This window comes from Crinia signifera, chromosome 4 (assembly GCF_055691185.1).
Source record: "Crinia signifera chromosome 4, ASM5569118v1, whole genome shotgun sequence".
NCBI classification, from domain to species: Eukaryota; Metazoa; Chordata; class Amphibia; order Anura; family Myobatrachidae; genus Crinia; species Crinia signifera.
The window spans coordinates 226681389-226709279 of NC_139220.1; the positions used below are offsets into that span (position 1 = coordinate 226681389).

The 27891-nt window shown below is 45.0% G+C and overlaps 2 protein-coding genes across 2 annotated transcripts in view; one reads left to right on the forward strand and one right to left on the reverse strand.

The window, feature by feature from the left end:
• Positions 1 to 617: 617 nt before the first annotated feature.
• Positions 618 to 12002, reverse strand: LOC146073034 (uncharacterized). The gene is made up of 3 exons (XM_083180210.1): positions 11852 to 12002; positions 1768 to 2043; positions 618 to 727 (listed from the first exon to the last, which is right to left on the reverse strand). Exons 1-3 carry the CDS (start codon positions 12000 to 12002, stop codon positions 618 to 620), a joined length of 537 nt encoding a protein of 178 aa, XP_083036336.1.
• MYO5A (myosin VA) overlaps positions 11872 to 27891 on the forward strand; it is a 141127-nt gene continuing 125107 nt past the window's right edge. Inside the window, exon 1 of the mRNA XM_083183894.1 lies at positions 11872 to 12237. Within this exon, the coding sequence (XP_083040020.1) occupies positions 12211 to 12237 (27 nt within the window). The 5' untranslated portion in view covers positions 11872 to 12210. The remainder of the gene's footprint in view (positions 12238 to 27891) is intronic.

Consider the following 27891-nt stretch of genomic DNA (forward strand, 5'->3'; position numbering starts at 1 on the left):
TGCACAATGGCCCTTATTCTGATCGGTGCGGATATTCCCGAATTATTTCGGTGCGGTCCGCACGCCACGCTGTGCGGCGGCGTGCGTGCATCGTCCGTAGAAACGCCCACGTGTCCTCCGCATTCGGACGGACTCACTCTTTAAGAACAGGGCGTGTGTACGGACGACATACAAACCGTGCGTGTGCGGTGGAAACGTACAGATTCTTGCACGGTCTTCCCGCACAAGCACGGTCTTACCGCGTCAGAACGTACGGGAAGCTGTCCGTTCGCCCCGATGCGGAGTATTTACGCACAATCCAACACTTTTGTACTGAGTACACACAGCGATCACATGACCCACTTAGGCTATTAGGCAACCTCCTGAAAAAGGGATTGTTATCAATTTCAATCAATTAAATGCTCATCTATACTGAAGCACATTCCTACTACATTCATGACACACATTAACCCTTACAGCATGTGACCCTAACATACATCTAGATACACTATGTACATTTTGCTTATTTTAAACATTTTAAACAAGTTACACATATACTTTAGCATGTTAGAAAAAACACTGACAACTTTGAACTTTCAATAACGATTTATTACAAAACAGAATTAAAAAACACATTATTAATTTTCTGCATCAATGATGCTGTCCATTAGTGCCAACATTTGGCACATCAGGCCTCGCAGACGAAGGAGGGCCCCACGGCGACCTTCCTCTGCTTGGGCAGGCTCATCTGTGGAGGAAATTCAAAATGAAAAATGACTAATGATATTCATGCATACATTTAACATAGTCAAACCTACATTTTAAACATGCATTCTGAGAGGTGTGTGTGTATATATATATATATATGTATATATATATATATATATATATATACACACATATCTACCTATATATAAGAGACATACACCTATACATACATGCATACATACTACATGGAAAGCCTGATTTTGGCCCTCTACCCTTTACTCTGTAGAACACCTCACAGTCATACTGCTCCGTCTCAATCCAAACCCACCCATGACTAAGCTCTGAGAAGCATGCCACGCGCTGCACCAATCACAATTCTGCAAACAAAGTTCAGTGTCGGTTATATGATGGAGCCTGGCAGGGGAGTTACACAACTCTCATGAATGCTCAGTACATTTGTGCAATCAAGCATGGCTTGCCTGCTGATGGTCTGCTCCAGAAATCATTGTCAGAATGCCAGTTAGGGGAAGCTGCAGCACTAACCCACTCCCTTGCTCAAAAGCATTACTAAGACCAAATACACACACAATTATGCTGAAAAACATACATGCAGACCGCAGGGGGTGGTTAGCTAGTGGAGGGCCCAGGGGCACTCACCACTTGTTACTCCAGTCTAAGCCACGCCTGGCCATACTCCATTTATGCTATACTGAATCTAGTTTACACAGATCAATCACCAGTAAACTCTACTCACCTATATGAGGCTACAGATTGTATGCAAGCAGCAGGGACATGTAACCCTTACATGAGCAAGTCATCACTATCTTCCAGGATACAGATTAACTACACAGGTTCAGTGGCACTTAAAATCGACCTGACAGCCATCTGCACAACCTGTGTCATTAATATGTGTCCAGGACGAAAGGGATGGTTTGGCCACCCTATCTAACCCCTAAGTGTGTCTGTTGCTACCCAATTTGATGTTTGCCTTTATAGTATTTTCAAACACATTTGAATCAACATTGCTACATATCAAATAGTGGTTGACCAAAGGAATAACGAATCTTTATGTATACATACCACTTTCGGCCGCCTGCTCCACCTCACAGGCCTCCTCATCCTCCCCCTCTTCCTGGGCCTCCTCGGCCGGCCCGACCTCCTCCTCGCCTGCCACCTCTGCCTCCACTGGCCACTCAGCCTCCTCCACTCCATAGCTTTCCTCGGCCACCCCTTCATCTGTATCTTCCTCCTCGGCCCTCGCTGGCTCCGCCTCCTCTTGGGCCTGGGGCGCCTCTGCCTCCTCCTGGCCCTGGGCCGCCTCTGCCTCCTCCCGGGCTTGCGTTGCTCGTGCACGTGCTGTGTTTTGGAAAAATAAAAAAGTGCCAGTTAGTGGTAATTTGTATTAAGCCTTATCAACCTATAAATGCAAAGGTTAGAGGTACTGATACTTGTACATGCAAACAGCTCCTCAGTGGCCTTTACAAAACACAGCCTATAACATGGCAGGTATGCTGTGACATTTGGGCATTGTAAGCATCACAAGCATTAATCCTCCCCAATAACATATTTTATGACCATTACAGGGTGTCAATCAGGAAGTAGCACTCATATATTGTATGCCATGTTTAACTCATGATCAGGCTGCTGACCTTAGTGGATTCAATAATGTCAGGTAACCAATCATGTACAAATCCACATTTACTGTTGAAATACTCACATCTCGCAATGCTGGCCCTTATGGCTTGAAGCCTCTCTGGCTCAAGCTGAGCGATGGTCCGCCGCACTTGGGTGCGGGCGTATATCCGCCGGCGGGCCACCGCATAGGCAGAGCGTTTCTGCCTATTTGTTATAAATGGGCCCGCACGGCCCAGCCTGGTCTCCATAACGGAGACCAGTGTCCTCAGCTCGGCTGCAGAGAAGGGTGCTGCTCTGCCATAAGCCGCCATCTTAGCAATGGCACAAATCAAACAATCATGTGCTGTCATTGGTTGATCAGAGTGATATTTGGTATTAACTTTATTGTTAATTTGTACACTAACAGCGTGTATGCGCCCGAACAGACGGCTAACCCATTGCATCGCACATCCATTCTAAACAGTGTAAAATAAGATGAAAACACATAGGGGGGAATTTACTAAAGGAAATTTGTAAAAAATAGGTGTATTTGTATCCAGAAATACACTTATTTTTGACATTTACAATCCCAAAAATACGGCAATCCGTATTTGTATTGATAGCACATCAATACGAATACGAATTGCCATATTTTCGGGATAGTAAATATCAAAAATAAGTGTATTTCTGGATACAAATACACCTATTTTTTTACAAATTTCCCTTAGTAAATTTCCCCCATTATATCTAATCTATAACATTGACCAAACATGGGTCTAAGCAACTGGTGAAATAGTGTGCATCTCTAGACACTTACACCTAACTCCACATGCTGCCATGTGTACACTTACCTTCTACTGGCCCCTACTACAGAGGTGGAATGAAAAGTAGCTAGCATCTAACCTGAATGTGGAGTGCTTTCACATGTGATTTGGATAGATGCTAGCACTGATTTCTTGTGGCTAAGTGGGGGACTGGATTGACATATGGAATGAGTAGTGTCCATAGGCGTGCGCACATTGAGTGTTAAGGGTGCACAGGCACCCCCTAATGCTGTGCCCCCACCCCCACACTCTTTGCTGCTAGTAATACCAGCAATACCTTTTACCAAAGACTGTATTCCATTAAAACAAGCGCCCATCAATCAATTACAGTATGTGTGTTTTGCATTATTAATTGTATTACACCATTGTCATACAGTATCTGTGTCATCCAGACATGATTTTGACTTTATTTGCATGTACTGTTACACTGAGTAATTAGAAGATTAAAACTGAAATAGGCAGGACACAGTATAATGGTGTGGCTGAGAGACGTTTTATATTGTAGTGAGTGCACGCCTGATTGGCGGTGTTAGACAGACCCAATGGCTGTGTTAGACATGCCCAATAGGTGGTGCTAGGCACACCACTTTGACAGTGCACCCCCTAATAAAATGTGCTGCGCACGCCTATGGTAGTGTCAGTTGTACTACATAGCAAACAAGTGCACAGTACAGAAGTACATGCAAATATACATTGCATGTCTGACCACAGTTGTATTTGGTCATTGGTGTTGGAATCTGCATTTAGCAAATAAATCAGACTTACTGAGTTTTCCATGTTTTTGTGAATTATTTGTCAACACCAATGGGCGGCCCGTATGCGCCGCACGGTTGACGCTGGCGTACGGGACGCGGCCGTACGGAACGCAGGTTGCAGCTGATTAACGCCAATTACAGAAATAGTATTTAAAGTTGTCCTAGAAAGGCAAACAGTTGTTGCAAACATGCCAGGCTCAGACTCAGAAGAAGACCAGGTGGTGCAGAATCTCTTGGCACGCATGGAGGCTAACACCACCTATGTCCCCCTCAACCCAGAGGACCCAGATGGCCCATCAACATCAGGCCAATCAGCTGCTGGGCCATCCTCAGCTTCAGCAGAATCATTGGGAACACAGCAGGTGGCTTCCCAACAGAGTAGCCAGCCCAGCACTTCAGGTACAGCAACCGGTGGCCGTGGCAGTGCCCGTGCCCGTGGCCGCAGTGGGGCAACACGGGAACCAACAACACGAAACATGGCAATTGAACCGCGGGAGCTTGACATCCTGGTGACCCGGGCACGTGATTTAATTGAGTGTCCAGTGGTGAAGTTGACACACACAAGGAGATGGAAGATCTGGGAGGAGATAACGGCGGAGATTAATGCAGTGGCTCCACAAGTTCGTCAGACGGAGCACGTTAAGAAGAGGCAAGTACATGTGTGTAACATTTGAGTAGTACAAGTCCAGTAATGTTTACATTCAATATTAGATGGAGTTGGGCAATGGGTGTTCACGTTGCTTGGACGCACAGACATGTTGGCCATGACATTGAATTGATAGTTATTGGAGGGTGACTGTTTTTGTATCTTCTAAGGGTTGGTTTGAAAAAAGAATATAATGTAAGTTTGGTGTCAGTAGGCACATGTTGTATTATGTTTCAGATTGCAATGGGTGCTACAGCAAACATGAGGAGTTACATGTATTAATATGTACACTTTGATTGCAGGTGGCACGACTTCAAAGGCAACCTCAAGAAGAAATTGACCGAGCGGTGGCAACACAGCCAGACCTCTGGGGCTGGCCCCATGCCTGCCAAGCTGGAGCTCACCCCCCTGGAAGAGATGGCCCAGTGCTGTATAGCAGTGGAGGAGGTCCGGGGGGTGAGCACTATAGACAGCGAGTCCCCAGCGGAAGTGATGGCTTCTACTCTTGAAGGTAATTATTTGCCAGGCCATAAGTAGATGTTTTACATTTTGCATGGAATGTGTGGTAATTGGAATTTTCTTGTTCAACAGCATCGCCACCGCTTGGTCAAGATTCTCTTGAGGAGGTTGTGGAGTCTGTGCCACCTTGCCCCAGTAGCAGGCCCGTGCAGCAGCCGCCGGGATTGTCTGCGGCTGAATTGTCCATGTGGGGCCGTGTGCTGGATAGTATTGTGCAGCAGGGAGAGTCGGCATTCGAGCGGGTGCGTAGGGCCGAGGAGGTGCTGCAGGGTTTGACCAGCAGCCAGCAGAGTATTGCTGAGAGCCTGCAGGCTATGAGTGCCAGCCAGCAAGCTATGGCTGGCAGCCACCAAGCTATTGCTGGTAGCCTGCAGGTGCTGGCTGATCAAGCCCTGCGGCAAAACGACCTCCTCCTCCGCCATAATGAACTTATGGTGGAGCTAGTTAACAGCAATAGGGCCCTAATGTCACCCGCTTCGGGTGCATTACCAACCTCATCACTCCCTGCTGCCAGAGGGGGAAGAAGATCCACCCCCTCACCAGCACGTGCTCCACATGAGCCACCATTGGACTCTGGCCGTGGACGAGGCCGAAGAGCTGCTGCACGTGGCAAGGAGCTTGCCAGGGGCAAACGTGCTCGCAAATGAACTTGTGTCCCCATTAATCTCCTCCGTTATGTCTTTCCAAATCTTCCATTGAGCTGTGTGTGTCAGCATCCTGTGTCCAAATCCGTGCCCAGGGTCACCACTTTTGCCCGCGGTTCAAATGTCATGTTTGGTTCACCTGTTGCCCTGTTTCGGCTACCATTACTGTGTGCTGTACTTGAAGTGTTGGTGCTGTACTTTTGTTGTGAAGCCACCTGATGTGTTCCCAATGATTCTGCTGTGGCTATTTATAATGTATTATGTCATTTTTGTCCTGGTATGGTACCATTTGTTTTGATATGGTTTTGAAATTTGTACCAAAGTTTGTTTAATAAATTTTATGTTGGCCCCCCAAATGTCTGTATTAATTGATACATGCACAAGTGCCATGTGTATTAGTATTATTAATATTAAGTTGTGTTGATTATTTGCAGTGTAAAAGTGTGTGACAAGTGCAGCATGTAATGTTCCCCTTAAGCTGCAATGCTTCCAATTGTAGCAGTGAGAAGCGTGTAATTAACAAGTAATGGGTAAAGTATGATTGTATTGTGTTCAGGTGACATTGATTGAGGTGCGTTCGTCCTGATTAGGCGTTCCGATTGCCTAGCGCATGACCGAGTGGTGTCCGCAAAGCAAGAGTAACCTTTTGTACACCGCACATTTCTTCCCTTTTCGCTCGCGTGCATTCGGCGTGCTGTCCGAATGCACGCCTACCAAAATGTGTGTACTCCCCCGTGTCCGCCCATGTTTCCGCCCAGTTTAGCCCACTTTGAAACTACGCCCCTGTGTCATTCCGCATGACGCCCATAACACACCCATATTGGCCGAATGATTGCGGTGCACATTTCTGTACGGTATTAGTGAGAACAAGTACGGAGACCATGCGTGGCACATGCGCGTAGCGTTCTCCACGCATGCGCAGACGGCTAAAAAACGCCATCCGAAAGAATTCGGAAAAGTCCGCACCGATCAGAATAAGGGCCAATGTCCGGCAAAGCACAGAGTCATGTAACAGTGTACTTATCTGTCTGGTTTCTACTGTTAGTGACCTCAGCGATCAGCGGGGGAAGCGCTGTCCAGGAGAAACTGCACTGTCTGCACTTTGTATGAGACCTTGTTTCAGCTCCGCAGTATGGAGAGAAATGGTGCCAGCACACAGAGCAGAAAGAGACCAAGTCTCTGCTTCAGCCGGGTAGCGTAGCCTTTTTGACGCCTTTCCCCCTTTAGCCGCTCCCACAAGTGTTTCTCCTCACCACCAGTGTCTCCCCTTCTCTCCAGGACCACTTGGAGTCCTCCAGCAGCACTGGACACCTGTAATAGACTTCAACTCCCTAATGGGATTTAAGTCTATAAGCCCATCCAAGCTAGCGGCTGCCATCACAGGAGGTCCGTCCCCCACGATCCCCTTCTATGTAAGGAGCCAGTTCAGGACACCCCCAGGGCCCAGGCAAACCTCTTTTCTGCATAGAGGTTAAGTGCTGTGTAGCGGGAGCAGACAGCATCCCTCTGCACACAGAGAGCTGACAGGACGCGCTTCTGTCAGCCTCTGCTGCACTCTCAGTGTGTGCAAACTTCTGTCAGAAGTAACACACTGGAAAAAACCTGCACTAACTAATTAAGTTAATAAAATAATAAAACCTAACTATTCTGGTAATATCCAAAGAAAAAACGTTGGCTGCAGCATATCACCCACTCCTGTGGGCACCTAAAACGAACTGAAGCTTCATGGGATGCAGAAGGGAGGAGCCTGCTTCCAAAGACTTTCAGCATAGGTGCCTTGGCTTCTGCGGACCCCTCCTACATCCCACGGTTAGCTGCATCACCAGGATGGACGAAAGAGAAAATACATTTTAAAAAATATCCCCCCCCCCCCCCCCAGTTAACTATCGTTAAGTGCAGCATATGCACTTAACGCTAGTTTATACATCTGCCCCATGTTAAAAAAATTAGCATACCTGAGATCACTGGCCCTGGCAGATCACTCAGCCTCTTTTTTTTTTATCTGGCCCGAGTGGTGCTCCAACATCCAGTGCAGTGACCTAAATCGTGCATAGGGGGCGTACATACGTATGGACCCTCTCCCAAAGGAGAAATGCCCCGTTACTCCCCTGTCCCCTCTCAGCCAAAAGGCCCAAGAGGGGAAAATAGGGATCGGTTGGTCCTTCTCACCAAAGCTCAGAGTGACCCTCTTCCCTCAACCCCCGCAAGGGTTACGGCGAGTGGGTCCTCCTTGCCGAAGCTTAGAGAGACCCTCGGTAGGCTTCCCTCTGCCTTACGGGTCAGGGTCGCCCTCGGGGACCGCAGCTCTCCCCCGAAGGAGATAGCTTTGGTACGTGGGGAGTGGGTAGCCCATAAGGATTGTACACACAGCCCAGAAAAATGTGACCAAACTAACAAGAAACAGAAAAAGTGACAAACGTGAGCGGGAAAAGAAATAAATAAGAATAGAGACCCCAGCCAAAAGACTCAGGGTGAGGACATGAAGCGTTAACCTAAAGGAAGAGTGCGCAGTGCAGGTGCCATAATAGTGCATAATATACAAGCTCACCTGTGCAGGGTTCAAACAGCCAGGAGTTTCCCTGGGGGCATAGTGAAAGCTCGGGCTCCCAGCAGCCAGCCAGCCCATCAGCGTCCGACCAAGTGTTTCTCTACTCCCACCTAGGGTGTTTTCCAACCCATGGCATGGGAATGAATACTCCACTGGGCTTTTCCCTTCACTTTCTTAAGGGCTGAAGCCTCCTCGGAAGAGAAATCTACTCAGTCCCGGTATTTCTTACATCCCAAGGTTAAAGTGCTAAGCTGAGCTTTTCGCTGACTTCCCATCAGAGGCTATGAACCTCTGGAGTGGGAGCAATCGGTACTTGTGTAGTTTCACGCCGGCAGTTACGTAGTCAGCGTAGAGTCCCTGTCAGTATTGCAGTCAGCGTCCCTGTCAGCATCAGCATTGTGTTCCCGCAGTCAGCATAGTGATCTTATGTCTGCGACTGTGTGTACGTTCGCGCCTAACCGGAGCTTACGCAGTTAGCGCAGTCAGTTAGTGTTGTGTCAGCGATTATTACATTGGAACCATTGACCATTTTTAACCTGCCTGACATGACAGGTGTGAATGTGTTCCTGAAACACCCCCACTATCCATGTCAGCACGAAGCGTGGCGAGCAGACAAGGTACGTGTCCTTCCAACCTGTTCACACCCCCACTATCCCCGTTGGCGTGGAGTTGATTTTATAAGTGTGGCAAGCCTGAAGCGTGGCGAGGGGACACGTAAAACGAGCCCAAATCGTGTCGGATTACTTGACGTGTATTCCACGCACACTCGCCATGCTTCGGGCCTGTTTTACGCGTCCCCACACGGGGCTCGCCACATTTGACCATCTGAAACGGACATAAGCAGGGTTGCCATACCCTGCCACACAAATGGATCGCCTCTCCGCCGGTGCCCGCATGATCACCTCTCTACCGGCGTCCGCCAGCGCATGGGAACTTTCGGTTACTGGCACTGTGTAAGAGGCGCTCACTAGGCTTGCCATTGACGCCGGGGACAGAGCTGCAGCTAGCGGGGACAGTACGGTGACTACGCTGCCTGACGGTGACACTACACTGACTACGCAGGGCTGCCACTGGGACACTATCTAACTATGCTAGGCTGCCATTGGGCTGCGGTGACAGCGTAGCGTGCCGCCGTGAAACTACACAAGTACAGAGAAATCTACTCAGTCCCAGCATTCCTCCACTCCTTGGGAGTGGATACTTGACTGGGCTTTTCGCTGTCTCATCCTTCAGGGGCTACAAACCCCATCAAGAGAGCCAACTACTAGGCCCAGTGTTTCTCCCCTACCTACCATTGGGGGAAGTGGAGAAAGAGTACCTTAGTTCCCTCTTCCTACTTCCCCCAGCAAAGTGAAGGTACTCCACCAGACTTTTCCCTGCTCCCAGGCATGAGGGGTTCCACACCCTCCACCAATTACAGCAGTTACTCAGTTCAGCCTTTCATTATTCTTCTGCCAGGGACCAGTCCACATCCACTGATAAGAACAGATACTACACTTTATCTTAGGCTAAAAGCCATGGGCTTACTGGGCATCTGCCCTAGGGGCCTTCGAGCAGGGGTTTACTGGTGCCTCTGGAGTCTTTTGTGAGGCTAGTAGAGATTGCTCCCTGGCTGCTTTGATTAGAAATTACACAAAATCTGAGCTGCTGGGAAACATTCACAGAGGCAGAACTCTGGGAGGCAATGGAGTCATCTGCCGCCGGGCTCCTGCTCCCAAGGGGGCACCTCTCCTCCACTTTGAGTTTGAATAATTTAGTTGAAAGCTGTTGATATCACTTCTGTGGCTGTCTCCTTCTCCTAGCAGGACCATAAATGTCACACTCTCTGTATTCTAAACATAATATCCATAACATACATACATGCATACATATAGTTATATAAGATGGTGTGTGTGTGTGTGTGTGTGTGTGTGTTGGGGGGGCACCAATTTTTATCTTGCCTCCGGGCAACTGTGACGAACTTACGCCACTGATTCTCTACCAACCTGCTGCCAGATACAGATAACTTTAGTAGGGGCCCCGGTGCATTGCTTTGCCTAGGGCCCACAATGCTGTTAAGACGGCACCTGCACATAGGGAGTTATTCTGGTTCACTCGCAAAGGCACAATCACTCTCTAATGGACAAAACCATATGCACTGCAGGTGGGGCTGATGTAACATGTGCAGAGAGAGTAATACCCCTTTCACACTGCACTTTTAAAACTGTATATTGCCATTTTTTTTCCATTTTAAAACGTTTAAGGCTGCAGTGTGAAGGTGCCAGAGTTGATTTACCGGTTAAAGTTAACTGGTATTTCAACACGTTTAAAAAGCAGAGTCCTACACGTTTCAGAGCCGTTTTTTAGGCAGTGTGAATGGCTCTATTTCTATGGCTTGAAACGTGTCCCTTGGGGGTTAAACGGGTTGAATGTGTGAATGGTATTAAAAAAAATTTTTTAAATGGTTTTACCTGCAATGTGAAAGGTCTTATGGTTCAGACCCGTTTTAAAGTCCCACTTAAGAATACAGGGTCAATACCCGTTTCTGCTATGTGAAAGCAGTATTAGATGTGGGTGTTTAATACCCCTTTTAGACATACTACCCGGGATTTTGTCCAGGTTTACCCGGGATTTTCAACCCAGGTCACTCCCAGGATTTTAGTAACAGACCCCCTTTCACACTACACCTCAAATCCGGGAAAAACCCGGGTATACCCCTTTCACACATAAGCCAGGCTTTTCAAGCATTTCAGTGTTTCATCATTAAAATGGGACACGCCCCGGGAGCAAAAAAAAAAAGCAACATCACATGTTTAAAACTGAAAAACCCGAGTAAACCCATTCAGACATAAGCCGGGTATTATACCCGGGAGTTAAATACCGGGAAAAACCCTGGTCAATTGCAGGTGCTCAGTATCCGGGAGTGAAATCCCGGGTATACCCTTTCAGACATACGCTAGTCCCGGCTTTGGGCGCGTTCATGTGAAAAAACCCGGGATTTTCGCGTATGTCTGAAATGGGTATTATTGTTTCTGTGCAAGGTAAATACTGGCTGCTTTTTTTTTTACCCTACAGCAGGCTTTCCCAACCACGGTCCTCAAGGCACACCAACAGTGCAGGTTTTAGTGATATCCAGGCTTCAGCACAGATGGTTTAATCAGAATCACTCAGGTACTAATTAAGTCACCTGTGCTAAAGCCTGGATATCGCTAAAACCTGTACTGTTGGTGTGCCTTGAGGACTGTGGTTGGGAATGCCTGCCCTACAGTATAGACATCAGTTTGAATCGCGTAACATCGCATTGCATCGCATACCATCGTATGCCTTATGGTATGCGATTCGATGGGCGCCTTGCTAGGAAACAAGTACCCATTATCATCTTCTACTTCACTATCGCCACTTTATCTCTGCTAGGCTTAATACATCTACCTCATAGTTTGTTACATTGTAAAATATATAGAGTTATTGTATGATTGCTTTAAACACCATACACCTCTCATCATCAGCAAATTAATGTGATGTAGCTGGTGTAAGGTACAGTAAGGAACTGAAGGGGTAGCTAGCCAGTATGGTCATCATCACCCTGTACCATGATCTTTGATGCGCTTCCTGCTGCCCCCTGCTGGCGGCGTTACCCGGCTGCTGCTGTGACAGGCAGAGATGCTCTAGTTTGTGCTGCTGCCGATGGGAGGCAGAGTCAGCCAGGCAATCTTCCGATGAAGTGACGGCGGCAGGAATCACAGCAGCAGCAGAAGCCTCCCCTCCAGCCACAGAAGCGTTGCTCATACCCACAATGCACAGAGACGGACACCAAAATAGAAATCTGGCCAGGTAACATGGAGATCCTTGCCGCCCGCCGCCGCCGGTACTGACAGCACCTCCCGGTGCACGGATCGCACCTGGATCAGCAGCTTGGACGAGACTATCACCGGTGCCGGAGCACGTTAACCGGGGGAGAGATTTATGTAGATCAGCGGCGGGAGGAAGCATCAGCATGGCAGCATCAGAGCTGTACACAAAGGTGAGCGACCCCCTCCCTCCCCGGCGTGCTGCTGCTGCTGGCACCTTTGCCCGGGCTCCCTGCACAGGATGCCAGACCCGGGTGTGCCACCACCAGGGCTGGGTGTATGGGCTGCTGCTGCATGGCAATGAATGAAACCTTCCCTGGCTATTGTTGGGATAAGCATCCAGCGCTGTCCTCCCCCCTGCTCAGGCCACGCAGCAGCATCCATACTCCACAGTGTACTGATGCCATGCATTACTCCTGCTTCTCTTTGGCAGGCTCCAACGCAGGGTGCTGCTGGCATTGGGGGTGATATGCTGTGTGATATGTGGGCACAGGTCGTATGGGTGCAGGCTGGGATGCTGGGGATGATGATACTGACATTGGGCCACCATTCAGCAGTTTGTCCTTGACAGCTGTTTATGTGCAGCACACCCCTGTCTCCCTGCTGCTCCTGTGCTGGAAGGATGTGATGGAGGGATGCTCTATAGTGACATATGGCTCCTACATGTGATATACAGTACCATGACATGCAGATGTCTATTACTGCTGGGTTTTTATTTGAATCCTTGTGAAATTCAGGATGTATGGGCTGAGCAGCAAGGCCGCAGCAGATGCATGTTTCCTAGCCAGCAGGCCTTAGGTATTTTATTATGTGAGCCATGCCCCAAAGATATTGCCTTGCTCCTCACAAAGGGTCTGTGTACATTTTTCTTTTTGCCTGAGTTGGGTTTATTGGATCTGCCTGTGCTTAATGTCTAAAGAGTGGATCGGGTGTCCCAAGGCCAGAAAGCCTGAATTGGGGTAATAAAGCAACTGTGATTATTTACGACTGAGAATCTGACACCAGTTTACAAAAATGATCATTCAATGCAGTAATAGCCCTGTTATCTGGGGCACACATGAATGTATACAGGTTCTGTGGCTGGCTTAATTCAAGCTTGAATTTCACCGGCATTTTAATCATCCATAGAACCTGTGTAGGGATTAAAGATATTCTAGAAACCCGGTTTATAGGTAATTTTGCATGGAGACCCATTTTTGTTTCATAATCTGATAGTAACCCCTGGAGCCAAGGTTCTTCAGGCCCGTGGGCTAAATCCTCACCTTCCTGTTTTGATTGAAAAAGCAGGTCTTTATTGACATAAAGAATGCAAAAAACAGACGATAACAAATATCACACATATACCGTGTCGCAGCACAGCCAAAACACAGTACACATGCAAACAGTATAGTACATATTATAAAATACAGCACAAGATAAACTCACACTATAGACTATACTATGCACTATGCATTCTAACGGTAACATTTACACTACAGTATACAAGACTATGGGTGTGGAGGGTAGGGGGTGAGGGAGGAGGAATCACATGCCCGAAGCTTTATTGACCAGACAGACACATATAAGGGGAGGGCAATAAATAGAAATACATCAACAAAACAACAGACATTGTGAAGTGAGGGGGAAGGGGCCACGGTCCCAAAGTCTTATAAAACAGTCCAAACAAGGGGAAAGGACCAGAAGAAAAGGGGTTTAGTCCTCTTCCTCCTCAGGGCTATCCCGAATGGAATAGTCTCTGAGCAGGCTGTGAACCAGCCTGCGGCAGTCCTGAACGGACATTCTCTCCCTCCGCAATATGAGACGATTTCTGGCAAACCACAAAGCGTCCTTAACACAGTTTATAAGGCGCCAGGCTTCCTGGGTCGCCCCATATGTGTGGGTACCCGGGAATAGTCCATACAATACCGAAAGGTATGAAAGACAGTTCCTGGGCACGGAGTCCTTGAATTCAGTCTCTAGGGCATCCAACAACAACTGTGCATAGGTGCAGTCCCAGAAGATGGGACTGCACCTATAGGTGCAGAAGCATAGGTGCAGATCCTCACCTTCCTGTGCCTTACCCAGAGACATGCATTGGGTGTAGTAGGGGAATAGTGTGTCACATGACAGCAGTTTTATTTAGCATTTTCTAAAAGAAACCACTTCCAAATGATGGTTACATAACAGATAATGTACTTATTTCTTTAAACAAAGGGTGATGTGTCCAGTAAATGTTCCGTGTCCCTATGGTGTCACAGCTGAATGTTGCCAGTTGCTGTCGGATTTGGTTCGCAGTTATATTATTGTAGCCTACACTGGGCATGAGCAAATTATTGTGAAAATATCCCAGAAGTCACTGTCCATTAAGAACGATGTCTTTGTGAGATTACTAGCTGTGTCTAGTTTTGCTGTTCAATTAGCCTGAGTGAGAATAGGTGGCACTTTTTCATTGCATGCTTATTTTAATTACTTCCAAAGTTAAGGCAAACCTAAGCCAGGAGCTACCAAATGTGTTGGTAATGTGAGTTGCAGCCATCTATGTAATGTTTTAATGTCTTGACATTATTTCTTTAGTTATTTTAGAGTTTGTGTACTATGAGGTAAATATCAGTCTTACTGCACCTTTCCTTGGTATGTGGTTGGATAACTCTGTGAGCTGAGAAATAAAGTCCAGTCTCTTCTAATATGTTATTGGATGTGCCAAATATGTCCTTTTTTCAGTTATTTTAAACTTTGATATAAAGAAAAATGTTAAAAGCAATTTTCTTGGTGCTTGCTTTCAGTATGTACAGTGCAGAATGTGTGCATGGCAAACCAACAGGTGCATGCATACATGGTTAGCATGGTTTTGATTTCCACCATGGCCCTAAATGTGTGGAGTTTGGATATACTCCCTGTGCTTGCTTGGGTTTCCTCTGGGAACTCTCTAGTCTCCTCCCACAATCTAAAAATATGCTGGTAGGTTAGTTGGTGCCCAAAAACTTGAACCCAAGTGTCTGTGTACATGTGGTAGGGAATATAGATTGTATGCTCCACTGGGGCAAGGACCGATGTGAATGAGCAAATATTCTCTGTCTTTTTTTTTTTTTTTTACAAAATTGAGTCAACATGTGCCGACAGGCAGTATTTCATACCCTACCATCCACAATGGCATGGATGGAGACTATAATAGTGTGCTGAGCGCAGCAAGGCACTGAGCCTGAACGCGGCACACTTAGACAGTGTCCATGTCGGCATAGACACCAAAAAAACATGAAAAACTCATTCAACCTTTGTACCCTGTCGACTGTTGGACCCCGTTTTCCTTTGGACTGTTGACCATATGACTGTAGACCTAGACGTTGTAGATCTAAAATACCATAACCTTACACTTTAGCGCTTGTTCAAACTTGAGCTATTGGTGCGGTCCATAGAATTCTGAGTCAACATTCGGGATCAGCAGGTTTGTTAACAAAAAAAGCTATTTTTGTATAATTTTTTGAGTACCGCTACATTTGGAATGTATAATAATGTGTCATATGTGCAAGATCCAGTGCAAATTGACACTTTTGATCAGATCTGAATAAGGGCCTAAAATAAATACCCTATAAGCTCTGTTGTGTGCCTTGTTGTTTTTCACATGAATTACCTGCTGGAATGGACAAGGAGTCCAGTGGCGGCCATCTTTTGTCCATACAGATGTCTGTTTATTTTCAATAAACGTGTTACATTTTTTGATTCATCTTAATGATTCCTCTTTCTAATGCCAAATGGCGGGAGACTTGTGCGCAGGGGCCTGGAAAGACCTCCAACGCCTTCTCGATCATGATTGTCTAGGTTACATGTCACCTCTACAGGGATGAAATATCTCTGCCCTACTTTGTTCTATACCAGTTTATACAATTTACTGATCCAACTGCCTGCTACCCTGCGTACCGATACTGAAAAGTATAAATATATCACCAGTATCTTCTGCATTGTCTCAACATAGATAACTTATGGCGTAATATCGGCTGGGCAGCACGTACTGCTGGAGCGCACATCCCATCACACAGCACATAAAGTACACTGCACCATGTATGGGCCCCTGCATTTTTCTTGTTTATGATCTGAATGGCACTACAGGTCTCGGCATCATAACACTTCTATTATGTCCAATGCACATATGACTTTAATACCACAGCAGTAAAGCAGCTTCAAAAGTCCTAGGGACATCGCCAGGATAGATGTTTTCATTCTGGCTGAAGATACATCCATTATTTATCATTGTGATTTGCTTTGATAAGAATTTATCCTTCACTGGCCTCCCAAGTCACTACATAATCACAAAGTGAAAAATGCAAGATGACTGTGGGAGTTGCAAGAAAACCTTTAAGAGCCTATGTAAGTACCCCTCCCCATGGGTCCGGTATGAAATGCCGGCGGTTAAAATACCGACGCAGGAATCCCGACCGCCGCAATGCCGACAAGGGGGGCGTGGATGCCCCCCCCCCCCTTGCGGGCTCGCTGCGCTCGCCACCCAGCTGGCACGGTGCCTCGCTACGCTCGGCACACTATTTTATTCTCCCTCTATGGGTGTCGTGGACACCCATAGAGGGACAAAGTGCCAGTACTGCGTCGGTCGGTATTTCGACCGCCGGCATATTGATGGATTATTGATGGATGCCCCCCCCCCCCTTGCGGGCTCGCTGCGCTCGCCACCCAGCTGGCACGGTGCCTCGCTATGCTCGGCACACTATTTTATTCTCCCTCTATGGGTGTCGTGGACACCCATAGAGGGACAAAGTGCCAGTACTGCGTCGGTCGGTATTTCGACCGCCGGCATATTGACCGCATCTCCTCTCCATACCAATGTAGGTTCCTCTCACCTGTTCTCTCTACTATTTATGTTGTTGCTGTTGGAAAGTAGTAGTAAATACTATAAGTTGAGGGAATACCATCTATAAGAGAAGATGTTTGAACAGGTTACATAATAGTAGAAAGTAGTTTAACTGGCTTTTACAAATATGTTATCTGGCCATTGACCAAACTTCATTTATTTGTGCTTTAAATAACTTTAAATCCCAACACGGCAATTTTTTTTACATTGACACTACGGGTGAAATTTAATAGGATGAGAGCTTCAGAAAGTGAGAGATATTGGGGCAGATGTATGAACTAGCGTTAAGTGCAGAAATGCACTTAACTTTAGTTAACTGGGGGGATTACGTTTAGCCCCAATGTATTACTAGTGCACCTAACGTGCGCTAGTGACAGCCCACCCAGGTACGCTAGGCGGGGCTGCCCCCTTCAATCCCCCCCAGTGATTAGCGGCCGGGGCGATGTGTTAAATCGCCCAAGCCGCTTTCGCCAGCTCAAACCTAGCGTTGTCCTATCCCCCACTGTAGGGACACCACTAGCCCTGCTGTGGCTCCGGGCTGTGGGGGGCATAATGCCTCTCCTTATCTGTGCGCAGGGGGGTGGGTTAATACATGAGGGAGATCTCGCTTCTAGTGCAAGATCTCCAGCACATCCCGGAGCCACAGCAGGGCTAGTGGTGTCCCTGCAGTGGGGGATAGGACAACGCTAGGTCTGAGCTGGCGAAAGCGGCTGGGGCGATTTAACACCTTTTAATACATCGCCCCGGCCGCTAATCACTGGGGGGGGATTGAAGGGGGCAGCCCCGCCTAGTGTAACTCGGTGGGCTGTCACTAGCGCACGTTAGGTGCACTAGTAATACATTGGGGCTAAACGTAATCCCCCCCAGTTAACTAACGTTAAGTGCATTTCTGCACTTAACGCTAGTTCATACATCTGCCCCAATATCTCTCACTTTCTGAAGCTCTCATCCTATTAAATTTCACCCGTAGTGTCAATGTAAAAAAAAATGCCACGGGTGCCACGATAAGCAGGAGAAGCGGGATCCATTATTTAAGGGTTAGGGGCAGATTAATACATCTGCTCCTTGGTAAGAAATCTCCAGCAATCATTTACACTTCAAAATCAAACTGGTTTTGCATTGTAAATGATTGCTCATCCTATTAAATTTCCCCCTATATGTTGCAAACTTGAATTAGACTGTCATCAGCTTGTTAGTACAATAGGCAGCACATAAATGGTGTGGGAGCATCCTCTATTGTCAGGCTCCCAATGGCACTCCAGCTGTTGCTGAAATGCAGTTCTTAGTATCCTTTATCAGCTATTGATGTTTCGTTAAATATTAAAGACCTATAAAACTAAAACACAAATGTGTCCTCCGTAAAAACAATCCTTGTAATACATTTTTGATAGGAGTTTTTCAGGTTGTCTTCAGGGGAAATCTGCACATCTTTGTTATCCTTCTCCCTAGGTATTGTACTTCATGGACGACCCACACATTTGCGATGTAAAGTAGTTCACGCTGCTGACTCAAAATCCAGTTGGGTTACGATTGATAATTTACATTTGATCACTACACCTTGGTACTGCCACATCATTACTCAAACTGTCCAGCAGACGCCCACACCTCTTGCTCCGCTTCTCAGATAGACCCAGGTGTGAACTCATTCACAGTATAGAAGCTTTCATTTACAAAGGGCATGTGTGTAAGACTCTTTAGATGCAAAATATTCTTGATGGCAATGGTTACCAAACTGGGTGCTGCGTGGTATTTGGGGAGCCACCGGTTCGTGTTCCAGCACCAAAACAAACAATTTATGCTCAGTGTGATAAGCCAAGCCATGTCACCATGTTCACCACCACATAATAAGTATGAGCACCGCTTAGTTTAATCATTTTTTTTGTGAATAACACAACCTCTGACCTAGGGGCGCTGTGGGAAAAAGCTGATACTTTAGGATGCCATCATTAAAATAAGGTTCGGGAACCACTGCTTTAAGGGCCCATTCACACAGTCTGTTCATGACTGGTTGTGTTAATTGTTAGTGTACATTGGTGTGGTTGAGTTTAGTTTTGGCTGATTTTTCCATCAGATAATGAACTGGGTTGGATGCAAATGTGCAACATATCATTGCTGGAGAGAAATGGTGCTTTTACCTTGTTATCTACCTGAGAACAGGTGGAGTCTCCAGATTTTCTATTTTTGTTATTTAGTTGTTACAAGGCCTTACATTTAAATGTTGTTGTTCTAGTAATCACATATATTAACCTAATTTAATTGCCATATGATTTATCTCCAATTCATTTTTTTATCAGCTTCAAGCTTTCACTTGTACAGGTGCATAACATTATTGGCCACAGGATCCCCCCATCATTTCGGGACAGATCCCCATGCTTCCAACCTAATCCCCCACCACCTCCTGCACCCCAATTTGTAATAACGAAACAAAAATTGCATGCCTTCATCTGACCAGTGGCCTAGCAGGGCTCTCATGCAGGGGAGCATATTATGCCCCAGCAATTGTGTTTAAAGTTTGAGCATGTTTCTTTTTCAGTAAAGGGAACCCAACTTTCAGTAAAATGTTTGTCATGGCTTGAGCCATAATAAAAATATCATCTATGGAAATAGAAACTCTGCCCTTGGATGTGATTTAAATGCTATGACCTACCTATGATTACTGCCAACGGAAGTTTTGACAGCAAACCAGAGAAGACCGTATCTGTGGATGTGGCTAAGCTGCTGCTCTGGAGGGGCGTGTAAGTACCCTCTAAGCCAGTGGTTCTCCAAACTGTGTGCCGTGGCTCCCTGGGGTGCCTTGGGACACTTGCAGGGGTGCCATGGGTTGGTGGTCTAGGACCAATTCAAATTATTTATGGTTAATTATGTATAGTCAAAACCAGTGCATGTGGCTGCCAATCATAAAATATGTACAAACAGAAGCAAATCCTGCCCTTCACCACACATCTGACCCTAAGAATCGCATATAAACCCAATCTAATTAGCGTTATATTTATTCTGCTTTTTTTTTTTTTTTTGGCCTGGGGGCACCGTGAAAAAATTCTGATACTCTAGGGTGCCATGATTAAAAAAGATTGGGAACCCCTGGTCTAAGCATAAAACAGAAACAAACAAAACGTGGAAGAGCAGAGCTGGGTTTCACAGAAAACATATACCATACACATATCCTTTATATGCAATGTTTAATATAAAAATGTTCATAAAATATTTAACATAATTGACATATGTGGGCGTGGTCTGAGAACATGATATCCCACGAGGCCACACCCTATTTCCATAGGCCACTCTCCCTTCTCGGGTGTGCGTGGCAGAGCAGTGCAAGGAGTGCAAATACAGTTATGTTTGTAGCCTACAAATTGTGGCACGCTGTGTTATACCCACGGTCGCCGGGGTGCATACAACCTTGCCGATGGTGGGTCCTTTTGATCTGCTCCCTCATCTGTACATGCACAGACGACATAGGGGGTCATTAAAGACCTGCGGTGGAGATGTACACACTGGGCGATTATAATGAGCGATATTGCTCAAAATGGCTAAAGTGAGCGATATCGGTCCTTATTTCACCCACTGTTTACAGAGCTTTACTTTCATACTTCAATTTAGACTGGACCTGGGACTCAGCTCTGTCACAACTCTCACTGCATAGTTTTTATCTGCCCCTCCTGCATTGCAACATGGTTTTGCCAAAGTACACAGTTCCTTGCTATTTTTTTGTTCGTTACTCTGAGTCCCACCTCAGAATCAGGCCATGTATCTGCTGCACAAAGATAAGACTGGCGTGGAAAGCATTAAGGAACTTTTATTCAGAGCATGCAATGTCTCTCTATAAACAAATATTCATACAGGTTGTTATTGATAAATCAACCAGTGTAGATATGTGGCACAGGACCTTTATCATATACCTAATTGATAATTAGAAGCCACTGTAAAGGCTGGATTTGCAAACTCATCCTTTGCAAATCATTCTGCATTAGCTAGAGAAGTTTAAAACCCCATGGGGCATATGTTCTAGTGTCCGAGTTTGCTTCCGCTGCGGGGTACCGGACAACCTTTTTTCTTAAAACGACATTCATTTACAATATATGGTTTTGCATTGTAAATGATTGCCACTTAAAAAAAAGTCTGCAATCGGCTGGCATCCTGCACCTCCGGTAAACTCGGACCCCCTATCACATATGCCCCTATAACTGCATTTGTATAATATTTGATACATCTTGACTTTATACATTTTATTTTGTGTCTGGCATTTTATAGGGTTTTAAGAAAGGAAAAGGAGGGGACTGCAATGTAAAGTGTAAACCAGTTTAAGATTCTACTGGATGATCCTATACCCTAATAACTGTTCTTATCAGGTTAACGTGTGCACTATACAGACTATGTATCAGGGCTCTTCTTGCATTTCCAAGTTACACATTTCGCTTCCAACCATACTGCATATTCATGAATAGATTATATGGGGTTTCAGCCTGACCAGTCCCTTTTCAATATTTAAGTATTCATATGCCACAAATCCGTATTCATCACTGTTGTATTCCAGTATTATAAATTATCTAAAAATGGTAAAATTGCTAATAAATATATATATATATATATATATATATATATATATATATATATATATATATATATATATATATAATGGTTTGAGAGAGACCGAACTCGCACTATATTGTAGCAACAGTGGGGTGCCCAACAAAGGGAATGTTTACCCACAAATATATCTGTGTTCCCCAGTCAGCAGAATGGGGATGTAGGGCACTCGCCACAACACAGCTTGATAGAAGGTGTGTTGTTATTACATAAAGTCAATAGGTATCCACAAGTTGATTTTTGGTAAAAGGGTTTGAAGACAATCTTTTATAGTCCAATCACATGCTCCAACGTTTCGGTCCAATCAGAGGGACCTTTTTCAAGGAGCCTAAAACAACAGTACATAAAGATACATTGGAAAACATTGCCATACAAAATCGCAGAAAAAGTGTACACAAAATCCATTACTCACTTAATGTGAAGAAAAAACCAGCATCAGGCGTGCAAACGGGAGGAGGAACCTCTTCCTAGAGGGGACAGCCTGTATCTGGGATCACCCAAGGCCGGCTTTATATAGCAGGCTGTATAGGTCACGTGTGACCACGCTTGGTGCCGTTTGTAACAGCGTCAGCGTGGTTTTCCCGCCACTCGCGGCCGGACCGGAAGTCATGTACCGGAAGTGACGGGGCTGACACGCAGTCTGGAACGCAGAGACCGCTAGCACAGCGGCATGCGTTCCGTACAGCCTGCAGAGGAGTACAGGGGCTCAGAGGGTCATAAAGAGCAAGCGCGTTTGCGCTAATGTGGTATATATAGAGAAACGGGGACTTAGATAAATATAAAGCCGGACCTGGGCTAAACCTATGCTCATATGTGGTAGTTTAAACCAATAGAACATTGTCAAATGGTAATCGCTGTATAAGCTTAAATATTCAAGTGAACGATGAACACTTTACAATCATTAGAATACTGAGCATAGTCAGGGACTGAAATACGCAACCAGACCAAGGAGACCAAGTGAATAATCATACACAAGAAATATACCCATATTTCACATGCGAAAAATGAGAATGCACATGCATATATGCATGGATGCATAGAAGTACTCTAGAAGAAAATTATTAAAAATTAAAAAAATGAAGAAAAAATGTGAAAAAGGAAAAAATTATTATATTTGGTCTATAATTATTTTTATTATTTTTATTTATATTTATTACTGATTGTTTTTTATGACAAAAACTATAAGAAAAATATATAAAAAAAGAGTGAGAATTTGATCAAATCCATTGACGCTCCATAAAGAATATCTAATACTGGAGAAAGATGATATGAATCATGTGACAACAATTCCGATGGTCCCCAGGGTCAAAGAACGAGCAAAGCAAAAAATGCATACATCGTATAACGTTATCTAATAAAGATGACAAAAATCTGAATCAAAGACAGAATATTAACGTAGGAAAATATTCATGGGATTGTTCTCATTAAGCCCACGAGGGGCAAGTGTCCCCAATTGATAAATCCATCTGCATTCCAACTTCTTCAAAAGGAGTGCACGGTCACCCCCTCTAGCAGGTGGGGGGACCCAATCTATTAGACGGCACCTCAAGGTGGCCAATTGGTGGCCTGCAGCAAGAAAGTGACGTGGGATGGGTAGGTCAGCCTTACCAGTTTGTGTGGCTGATCGGATGGAGTTTCTATGATTAGCCATCCTTTCCCTAAATTTTCGGGTTGTCATCCCGACATAGGCGAGGCCACAGGGGCAGTGTAACAAATATACAACATGGTCCATTAAGCAATGTAATCTATGACGGATACGGATAGATTTTCCAGAATGTGGATGTGGAAATGATGTTCCAGGAATAAGACTGTTACATGTTGTACATCCGGAGCATTTGAAACATCCAGGACGTACAGAATGGAGCCATGTGGTGTTCTTATCTGTATCTGGGCTGATGGTGGGCCGCATTAGCAGTTGCTTTAGGTTTGGACCTTTTTTGTATGCCATCATCGGGCCATCGAATTGCTGTAATTTGAGTGCGGGATCTGTGGCTACAATTTGCCAATTTTTCTTGAGGTGTCGCTGGGTCTGAAATGATGTGTGATTGTATTTATTCACATAGATGAATCGGGGAATCTTGCTCTCTACGGTGCTGGAAACTATGCTGTTGCTCATGTTAACCCGTGCTTTACTCAGACATCGCTTGAGGGTAGCAGTTGGATAGCCCCTTTGTAGAAATCTCTCAGTCATCTCGGAAATCTGAGACTCAAGTGTCGAGTTGTCAGTGTTGTTTCTGATCACCCTCATGTATTGTGATATTGGTAGATGCTCTTTAAGAGCTGGAGGGTGCTGACTAGTGGTTAACAATAGGGTGTTACGATCTGTCTCTTTCCTATACAGGCTTGTCTGTATCGCGTTGTTCTTTATAGAGATGTTGATGTCGAGAAAGTTAATTGTTTCAGTCGAGATAGCATGGGTTAGGCGAATCGGGCACTGTAATTGATTCAGGGTCACTGTCATTTCCAGGAATGCTTCCAATGTGCCTGACCATAGAAGGAAGATATCGTCTATGAATCTCTTGTAAAAAATGATATCGTGCTGATATTGAGATAGTATATTCTCTTGTTCATAGTCGTACATAAAGAGTCCGGCATACGATGGGGCCAAATTGGACCCCATCGCAGTGCCGGACGTCTGAACGTAGTATTTGCGCTGATACATGAAGTGATTACACGTGAGTATAAGGCGCGCCATCTCGACCAAGTAGTCAGTTGGAGGATTTTTATCACTTCTGGTATCCAGTGCCTTGTGCAATACAGTAAGACCGCTGTTGTGCGGAATTACTGTATACAGCGAACTCACGTCCATTGTAGCTAAGTAGGTGTTTGGTGGGATATATAAATCCTTCAGTTTATCAATAAAATCGGACGTGTCGCGGATGTAAGTTGTGCTGCTGGTAACCAAAGGTTGTAGATGGTGGTCGATATATATGGCCAAAGGCTGCAGGAGGGACTGTCGCGCCGAAATAATTGGTCGACCCGGGGGGTCTTCAATCGACTTATGAATCTTCGGGAGGGTGTACAGGATTGGGCACACCGGAAACGGAACAGACAAATATTCGTAGATATCTTTAGTGAGCCACTGGGCTGTGAGGCCTTTCTTCAACATCAAATCTACAGTTCTTTTGAACCCTGGGATAGGGTTTTGTTCAACCAGTTGGTATGTGTTGGTATCGGCTAGTTGTCTGGTGATCTCCTGGTGATATTGTGTCCAGTCCTGTATCACCACAGCTCCTCCTTTGTCCGCAGGGCGGATCACAATTGCGGAATTACTCTTGAGTGCTTTAAGTGCAATGCGCTCTTCATGTGACAGGTTATCATATTTTGGAGATTTTGCGGCCTGTTGGAGATCGTGTTCCATCAGCCGGCTAAAGGTCTTAATACTCGGATTAGTTGAAGGCGGATCATAAATAGATGGTAATTTAAATGTAGATCGCTGTACCGAGTTTGGGCAATCATGAAATTGTTCATGAAGACGAAGCTTCCGACTAAATTTAAATAGATCAATGGATGCCTCAAAGGCATCATGGGGATGGGTAGGGACAAAGGACAAACCTCTAGATAACAGTGACATAGTGGCTGGAGACATGGGGGTCGATGATAGGTTATATACTATGTCTGCAGGCCACCAATTGGCCACCTTGAGGTGCCGTCTAATAGATTGGGTCCCCCCACCTGCTAGAGGGGGTGACCGTGCACTCCTTTTGAAGAAGTTGGAATGCAGATGGATTTATCAATTGGGGACACTTGCCCCTCGTGGGCTTAATGAGAACAATCCCATGAATATTTTCCTACGTTAATATTCTGTCTTTGATTCAGATTTTTGTCATCTTTATTAGATAACGTTATACGATGTATGCATTTTTTGCTTTGCTCGTTCTTTGACCCTGGGGACCATCGGAATTGTTGTCACATGATTCTTATCATCTTTCTCCAGTATTAGATATTCTTTATGGAGCGTCAATGGATTTGATCAAATTCTCACTCTTTTTTTATATATTTTTCTTATAGTTTTTGTCATAAAAAACAATCACTAATAAATATAAATAAAAATAAAAATAATAAAAATAATTATAGACCAAATATAATAATTTTTTCCTTTTTCACATTTTTTCTTCATTTTTTTAATTTTTAATAATTTTCTTCTAGAGTACTTCTATGCATCCATGCATATATGCATGTGCATTCTCATTTTTCGCATGTGAAATATGGGTATATTTCTTGTGTATATTTCACATGCGAAAAATGAGAATGCACATGCATATATGCATGGATGCATAGAAGTACTCTAGAAGAAAATTATTAAAAATTAAAAAAATGAAGAAAAAATGTGAAAAAGGAAAAAATTATTATATTTGGTCTATAATTATTTTTATTATTTTTATTTTTATTTATATTTATTAGTGATTGTTTTTTATGACAAAAACTATAAGAAAAATATATAAAAAAAGAGTGAGAATTTGATCAAATCCATTGACGCTCCATAAAGAATATCTAATACTGGAGAAAGATGATATGAATCATGTGACAACAATTCCGATGGTCCCCAGGGTCAAAGAACGAGCAAAGCAAAAAATGCATACATCGTATAACGTTATCTAATAAAGATGACAAAAATCTGAATCAAAGACAGAATATTAACGTAGGAAAATATTCATGGGATTGTTCTCATTAAGCCCACGAGGGGCAAGTGTCCCCAATTGATAAATCCATCTGCATTCCAACTTCTTCAAAAGGAGTGCACGGTCACCCCCTCTAGCAGGTGGGGGGACCCAATCTATTAGACGGCACCTCAAGGTGGCCAATTGGTGGCCTGCAGCAAGAAAGTGACGTGGGATGGGTAGGTCAGCCTTACCAGTTTGTGTGGCTGATCGGATGGAGTTTCTATGATTAGCCATCCTTTCCCTAAATTTTCGGGTTGTCATCCCGACATAGGCGAGGCCACAGGGGCAGTGTAACAAATATACAACATGGTCCATTAAGCAATGTAATCTATGACGGATACGGATAGATTTTCCAGAATGTGGATGTGGAAATGATGTTCCAGGAATAAGACTGTTACATGTTGTACATCCGGAGCATTTGAAACATCCAGGACGTACAGAATGGAGCCATGTGGTGTTCTTATCTGTATCTGGGCTGATGGTGGGCCGCATTAGCAGTTGCTTTAGGTTTGGACCTTTTTTGTATGCCATCATCGGGCCATCGAATTGCTGTAATTTGAGTGCGGGATCTGTGGCTACAATTTGCCAATTTTTCTTGAGGTGTCGCTGGGTCTGAAATGATGTGTGATTGTATTTATTCACATAGATGAATCGGGGAATCTTGCTCTCTACGGTGCTGGAAACTATGCTGTTGCTCATGTTAACCCGTGCTTTACTCAGACATCGCTTGAGGGTAGCAGTTGGATAGCCCCTTTGTAGAAATCTCTCAGTCATCTCGGAAATCTGAGACTCAAGTGTCGAGTTGTCAGTGTTGTTTCTGATCACCCTCATGTATTGTGATATTGGTAGATGCTCTTTAAGAGCTGGAGGGTGCTGACTAGTGGTTAACAATAGGGTGTTACGATCTGTCTCATTCCTATACAGGCTTGTCTGTATCGCGTTGTTCTTTATAGAGATGTTGATGTCGAGAAAGTTAATTGTTTCAGTCGAGATAGCATGGGTTAGGCGAATCGGGCACTGTAATTGATTCAGGGTCACTGTCATTTCCAGGAATGCTTCCAATGTGCCTGACCATAGAAGGAAGATATCGTCTATGAATCTCTTGTAAAAAATGATATCGTGCTGATATTGAGATAGTATATTCTCTTGTTCATAGTCGTACATAAAGAGTCCGGCATACGATGGGGCCAAATTGGACCCCATCGCAGTGCCTGACGTCTGAACGTAGTATTTGCGCTGATACATGAAGTGATTACACGTGAGTATAAGGCGCGCCATCTCGACCAAGTAGTCAGTTGGAGGATTTTTATCACTTCTGGTATCCAGTGCCTTGTGCAATACAGTAAGACCGCTGTTGTGCGGAATTACTGTATACAGCTAACTCACGTCCATTGTAGCTAAGTAGGTGTTTGGTGGGATATATAAATCCTTCAGTTTATCAATAAAATCGGACGTGTCGCGGATGTAAGTTGTGCTGCTGGTAACCAAAGGTTGTAGATGGTGGTCGATATATATGGCCAAAGGCTGCAGGAGGGACTGTCGCGCCGAAATAATTGGTCGACCCGGGGGGTCTTCAATCGACTTATGAATCTTCGGGAGGGTGTACAGGATTGGGCACACCGGAAACGGAACAGACAAATATTCGTAGATATCTTTAGTGAGCCACTGGGCTGTGAGGCCTTTCTTCAACATCAAATCTACAGTTCTTTTGAACCCTGGGATAGGGTTTTGTTCAACCA

Coding starts and splice junctions, on each gene's coding strand:
- LOC146073034 (XM_083180210.1), bottom strand. CDS start 12,002: ATGAGCAACGCTTCTGTGGCTGGAGGGGAGGCTTCTGCTGCTGCTGTG. Junction 2,044..11,851: donor CCTGTCACAGCAGCAGCCGG/GTAACGCCGCCA, acceptor TCCAAAACACAG/CACGTGCACGAGCAACGCAA. Junction 728..1,767: donor GGAGCAGGCGGCCGAAAGTG/GTATGTATACAT, acceptor TTTCCTCCACAG/ATGAGCCTGCCCAAGCAGAG.